Source organism: Humulus lupulus, chromosome 1 (genome assembly GCF_963169125.1).
Source record: "Humulus lupulus chromosome 1, drHumLupu1.1, whole genome shotgun sequence".
Lineage (NCBI taxonomy): Eukaryota > Viridiplantae > Streptophyta > Magnoliopsida > Rosales > Cannabaceae > Humulus > Humulus lupulus.
In genome coordinates this window covers 176,097,054-176,104,194 of record NC_084793.1, presented here as the reverse complement: position 1 = coordinate 176,104,194, position 7,141 = coordinate 176,097,054, and the positions used below count along the sequence as shown (strand labels likewise).

The 7,141-nt window shown below is 35.9% G+C and overlaps 1 protein-coding gene across 1 annotated transcript; it reads left to right on the top strand.

The window, feature by feature from the left end:
- Positions 1-5,319: 5,319 nt before the first annotated feature.
- Positions 5,320-5,895, top strand: LOC133824931 (uncharacterized). The gene is made up of 2 exons (XM_062257949.1): positions 5,320-5,404; positions 5,543-5,895. The coding sequence occupies exons 1-2, from the start codon at positions 5,320-5,322 to the stop codon at positions 5,893-5,895; spliced, it is 438 nt and encodes a 145-aa protein (XP_062113933.1).
- The last annotated feature ends 1,246 nt before the right edge of the window (positions 5,896-7,141 follow it).

Genomic DNA, 7,141 nt, shown 5'->3' with positions numbered 1-7,141 from the left:
CTTGGGTAGTAATAGATAGATTAACCAAGTCAGCTCATTTTCTGCCTGTCAAGACTTCATATACAGCAGAATAATATGCAGACATTTATGTTCCAGAAATAGTAAGATTGCATGGAATCCCTAAGGCAATAGTGTCCGATAGAGGATCAGTGTTTACATCGAGATTTTGGGGAAGCTTGCAGCAAGCCATTGGTACCAAGTTAAGTCTTAGTACAACATTTCATCCTCAGACAGATGGTTAGTCCAGCGTACCATACAGATTTTAGAAGATATGTTGCGCGCTTGTGTACTTGATTTCAGAGGATCATGGAGTAAGTACTTGCCGCTGATAGAATTCTCCTATAATAATAGCTACCAGTCAACGATCAGGATGGCACCTTACGAGCTACTTTATGGAAGGAGGTGTCGATCGCCGTTACATTGGGATGAGGTAGGAGAAAGGCAACTACTTGGACCTGAAGCTGTTAGAGAGGCTCAGGATGCAGTAGCGCTGATTAGAAAGTGTATGCTCGCTGCTCAGAGTCGTCAGAAAAGTTATGCGGATGCCAAGCGACGTGATGTGGAATTCAAAGTCGGAGATAAAGTCTTCTTAAGGATATCTCATATGAAAGGTGTGAAGCGGTTCGAGAAGAAAGGAAAGCTTAGTCCCGGGTTTATAGGTCATTTTGAGATATTGGACAAAGTGGGAGCAGTTGCATATAGATTAGCCTTACCACTAGCACTAGCAAATAGTCACAATGTGTTCCACATCTCGATGCTGCGCAGATATGTGTCAGACCCATCTCACGTCCCCAAGTATGATACGATAGCACTCCAGAAAAACTTGAGTTATGAGGAACAGCCGGTTAGCATCCTAGATAGAGGGATGAAGGGATTACGGTCTAACATTATTCTGATAGTCAAAGTCCTATGGAGAATAGTTTTGAATGGGAGGCAACGTGGGAGTTGGAGGAGGACATGCAAGCTCGGTATCCGGAATTGTTTGGTAAGTAAATTTCGGGGAGGAAATTCTTTGTAGTAGGGGAGAATTGTAGAGTCCCAGAATATTTACTTAGTTAGCTAGTTAGTAGTAGTTGTAGTATTTTAGATTTCGTGGATTTTGGTTAAAACCGGGACTTAGTTGGAAACTCCTAGCAATAGTTATGGATTTTATAAGTTTAACCTATAGTTTAAGAATATTAATTATAACATAAGGTTTGATTAATATTGCTGGTCATAAATATGATATTTATTATTACCTAAGGTTTAGATAGAGCCAATAGGAATATGACACTTATCATAAGCATGATAATTAAGGAATTAAGTATTTTAATGATAAAATAAAGAAATAGCAGCCTTAGCACCTACCATAAACTGCTAGGGTCGTATTTTGACTCAGTCAAAGCAGTTATCCAACCTTAATTATGTTGAAAAAGTGCAATTACATGTTTAAAATATTCATGTATGCCGATATTTTGCAGCTAGGAGCCGATATATCGCCTGACGAAGAATACAGAAAATACGTTGACGTTGCACGATCGTACGAACGGAGGCTTGGGAATAGGGCAGAGCCGATATATCGCCCTTAGTAATTTTTATTTTATTTTTGTTTTTAATTTTAAAATTAACCCTTAACTACTTAGACCTACCTTTGAACGTTTTGACTGAGTCTTCAGCCTCTGATTGATGAAAATTCAATTCCTTTTCATTTTAAAATCATTATTTTATTAAAATCAAAATGGGATTAGTTTCACTCCTTACCTCTATAAATATGACTTAGTACCCAGCCCTTCCCCTCATTCTTTAAGCTGTGATCAGAGACTCCAAGGTGCTAGTACTACCATAGAGTGATAAACACTTGGGTTGGGAAAAAAAAGCTTTGCCATTCTTAAGCTTTATAAAATACTTGGGAAGTGAGGATTAGTGTATTTCAGTATTGAAGTTAGACCAATCCATAAGGTTAACTAAGGTATTTCTATTCTCTAAGTCCAGTTCTTTAAACTACTTAGTTTTTCTTTAGTTCATTTTATTCAGATCCTAACTTTTGATATTGGTTTTTGACTAAGTTTTTGAAATTTAAGGATCTTTCTTGGTAAGTTTCTTCTTGAAGGTTTAGTTCCCACATTTATTCTTTACTCTTTAGAAATTCTCACCATTCTTATTGTTGGTTTTAGGAGTGTTCCAAGTCCCGCATTTGTTCTCAAATATCCTGGTTTTGGTAAGGAAAATAGGATAGATCTTGTATGTTTATATGATATGTTATGTTATATGTTATGTTATCTTATGTTGTATGTTAACATTATGTATAGTATGTTTATAGACCTTGGGCATATGACTTGTTTAGCTAGCAAGCCCCAATAATTTATGGGCATATGACTTGCTTAGCTAGCAAGCCCCACAAATCTATTGGGCATATGACTTGCCTAGTTAACAAGCCCCAAGTAGTATAATGGCCATTGTAGTATTATATGACATATGTTTATAATATATGTGGTTATGATATAATTTATGTTTTATGTTGTTAGTAGTTTTCCTTGCTGGGCATTAGGCTCACTCCTTTACTTTTAGTTTGATACAGGAAAATAGATACAAAGGCGGAAGGATTCTTGGAAGCTTGGCATGTGTGTTGAGGTGAATGGAGTGGATGGGCTGCGTGTCGATTCGAGGATGAAGTTATTTTCTTTAGTCTCTTAAAATTACGTTTTTATGTATTTTTCGCATTTAGCTTTGTAAACAATTTCATTTAAAGTTATGTTTTATTTTTAAAACAATGAGCTCATTTATGTATTACAAATATTATTTTAAAGTTTTCAATAAGGTTATGAATTTTTCTCATGTATGTTCTCTTCAAAGTAGTAGTTATGTCTAGTAGGTTTAATGATCTAAGTCTTAGAAATAGTTGGGTCATTACAGGTGGCTGCACTTAATAGTGGTGGAGAGGTTTCTAAAGAAGTATCATTCTTAGAGTTGCCCATTTCTCATGAGCAGCTTCAACCATCTATTAAATCACCCCCCAAGCTTGAATTAAAACCATTACCAGAGCATCTTAAATATGTTTACTTGGGCGAGAAAGAGACATTACTGATCATTATCACCACACACCTTACCCAAGTACAAGAGGATCGTTTGATAAGGGTACTTCAGGAATATAAAACAACCATAGGGTGGACCATAGCAGATATCATGTGAATAAGCTCAACCATGTTCATGTACCATATTCTCCTTGAAGAGGGGTCTAAGCTTTCTAGAGAATCATAGCGAAGGTTAAATCCACCTATGATGGAAGTAGTTGAAAAGGAGATATTGAAGCTCTTAAATGTGGGTGTGATTTACCCTATTTTAGATAGCAAGTGAGTGAGTCCATTTCAAGTAGTTCCTAAGAAATCAGGCGTCCCCGTGGTAAAGAATGATGAGAATGAGTTAGTGCTTACTAGAGTCCAAATATGTTGGCGAGTTTTTACTGATTATAGAAAGTTGAACATTGCAACTCGAAAAGACCACTTCCCTTTGCCATTCATCGATCAAATGCTTGAAAGATTAGCGGGACACTCTTATTACTGCTTTCTTGATGGTTACTCAGGTTATAATAAGATTGTTATTGCTCCTAAAGACCAAAAAAAGGCCACATTTACATGCCCATTTGACACCTTTTCTTTTTGTTGAATACCATTTGGATTATGCAATGCTCCCACCACTTTTCAACGATGTGTGGTTAGTATTTTCTTATATTACATAGAGAACATCATAGAAGTGTTTATGGATGATTTTAGTGTCTATGGTGATTCTTTTGATAAGTGCCTCCACAATGTAACTCTAGTTCTTAAACAATGTATTGACACTAATCTTGTTTTGAATTGGGAGAAGTGTCACTTTATGGCGCAACAAGGTATTGTGTTGGGGCATGTTATTTTGGAAAAAGGGTTTGGAGTGGACAAGGCCAAAATTGATCTCATTCGTTCTCTTCCACCACCATCAAGTGTAAAAGAAATACGATTCTTTCTTGGTCATGCAGGATTCTATAGGCTGTTTATAAAGGATTTCTCAAAGAATGCTTCCCCATTATGAAATATTCTTCAAAAGGATGTGGCCTTTGAATTTAATGATAAATTATTGCTTGCGTTAAAAAAATTAAAGGAATCCTTGACATCAACGCCTATTATTCAACCATCGAATTAAGAGTTACCATTTGAAATAATGTGTGATGCTAGTGATTATACAATAGGGGTGGTCCTTGGGCAAAGCGTTGGTATAGTTCCTCATGTTATATACTATGGCTTTCAGACTCTTAATGATGCTCAGTTGGATTATCCTACCATGAAGAAAGAGCTTTTAGTGGTCATCTTTGCTAGAAATGTTTCGGTCTTGCTTGATTGGAACTAAAGTTATTGTTTACACTAACCATCTAGCACTTAAATATTTACTAGCTAAGAAAGAAGCAAAGCCCATACTTATTCAGTGGATTTTACTCCTTCAAGAATTTGATCTTGAAATAAAAGACAAGAGAGGGTCAGAAAACTTGGTGGCAGATCATTTAAGTAGACTTATACGGGATGAAGATAAATTGCCATTAACTGAAAAATTTCCCGACGAACAACTCCTAGCTCTTAAAGAAGTTACTCCATGGTTTGCTAATATTGTTAACTATTTGGCCACTAAAGAGTTACCAGGAACCTCACACAAGCTCAAAAACACAAGATTAGGCATGATGCTAAGTTTTACATTTGGGATGAGCCTTATTTATGGAAACATTGCGTTGATCAAGTCATTCGAATGTGTGTTCTCGATTCTGAATTTCAATCCATCCTTGCTTCTCACATTCTCATGCTTGTGGAGGTCATTTTGGACAAAAAATAGCAGCTCATAAAGTACTTGACAATGGTTTTTATTGGCCTACAATCTTTAAAGATTCATATGCATATTGCAAGACATGTGACTCTTGAGAACGAGTTGGTAACATGGCTGCTAGGGATCAAATGCCCCAAACTCCCATACTTATTATCTAGATTTTGGATGTATGGGGTATTGATTTTATGGGAGCATTTCCATCGTCATTCAATTTTGAGTATATTCTCTTAGCGGTGGATATGTGTCCAAGTAGGTGGAAACAAAAACAATTAAAGTGGATAATTCCAAAACAATGTTCATTAGATTGAATATCTTTGTGAGATATGGCATTCCAAGGGCAATAATTAGTAACTGTGGTACTCATTTCTACAATAAAACTATTGAAGCTTTATTTCAGCGCTATAAGTGACTCATAAAGTAACCATTGCCTACCATCCATAAGAAAATGGCCAAGCTGAGGTATCGAATAGAGAAGTCAAGTCTATCCTTGAAAAGATGGTGAATCCAGCTAAGACGGATTGGAGTGTAAAAATAAATGATGCTCTATGGGCATATCGTACGGCATACAAAGCACCACTTGGTATGTCGCCGTATCAGTTGATGTATGAAAAGCCTTACCATTTACCGGTTGAATTAGAGCATAGGGCTTGGTGGGCTATGAAAAAGTGTAACATGGAGATGGATAATGTAGGCCAACAAAAAATGTTGTAATTTCAAGAACTTGAGGAAATTCGTAATGATGCTTATGAGAGCTCTAAGATTTACAAAGAAAAGACCAAAGCCTTTCATGATCAAAATAGAATTATTCGAAAGACGTTTGATGTGGGACAAAAAGTATTATTGTATCATTCTCATCTTGAACTCTTTCCGGATAAGTTAAAACCCCAATGGGTTGGACCTTTCATAGCGGTACACCATTATCCTCATGAAGCGGTGGAAATTACAAGTCCATCAACGGGAAAAATACTCAAGGTTAATGGTCAGAGATTGAAGCCTTATTATGAGTCTATTGTAGAGGAACAAGCTACTGTGATTCACCTCTTTGACCTAGAATATGTTGATGAAGTATGAAAATGTCTTATGTCGAGCTAGCGACGTTAAACTTAGCAAAGTTTATGTCTTTTACTTTTGTTTTATTTTTAGACATTTTTGTTTTATTTTATTTTTCATTGTAATTTTCCTTTAGACTTTAGTTTTTAATTTTTTTATGCATTATAGAATCGTGAAATTTTTTTTTGGGCCAAATGCACAGTGGTCGCGACCAGCTCTATTCCACGCCGTGGCCTGGGGAACAGAGAGTAGCAGTCGCGGCCACCAATAACCCCAAGCCGCAGCCAATGTACAATTTCAGCACTTGTCATTTTAAAACCCCCCAAGTCATTTTTTATCCCATTTCTCACAAATTTGCTTCAACACCTCCGACCCTACTCTCTCATTTCACCATATACCACTCATTTCCATCCACTCTTAGTTAATTTCCTTCACCAAATCACCATATTCACCATTAATCTTCCATTTCCCATCTCAAAACTTAACTCCCACAATTTCAAAAATTTGAAGATTGAGCCACACCCAATCAATTCAAGGTACTTCAAGAGTACATTCAAGCTTCCAAGAATCATTATTGTCTACTACAAGTAAGTTCCTTCTACATAGGTTTAGCTACATAGCTCCAACTTACTCAACGATGGAAATCACACAACAATGCAGGTAGCTCTATTCTAAAATAGGGCCAAAAAATATATTTTAAGGATTATATGCTCACACACTATAAACACATGTTGATTTGGAAGAATATTAATTGGAGGGACTATTTATTTTGAATTTTTAAAAAAAAATATGCATGATATATATTAAATATAAAGTCTAACAATAGTAAAAATACTTTTTGTCATAATGTTTGAGACTTTTTATTTGGACAAGAATAAGAAGACATCGAGTAACACTTTCTAGCACAGGGATATGGCACAATACAAACAATATTTAATTAGTACAAACCCCAAGGATTTTCTGAGGGAATCAAACCTGACAGTATCAAGGGCTTTTGTGAAAATATCTGCAATTTGTTTGTCAGTCTCAATATATTCTAAAACCAAAGTTTTATTTTCAACAATTCCCTAATAAAATAATGACGTATGTTAATTTGTTTAGTGCGAGAGTGCTGAACAAGATTTTTTGAGATATTAATTGCACTAGTACTATCACAAAAAATAGTCAAAGTGTCAAAACCAAACTCATAATTTGTCATCATTTGTTTCATCCACAACAATTGAGTACAACAACTTTCTGCAGCTATGTACTCAGCCTCAGCAGTTGA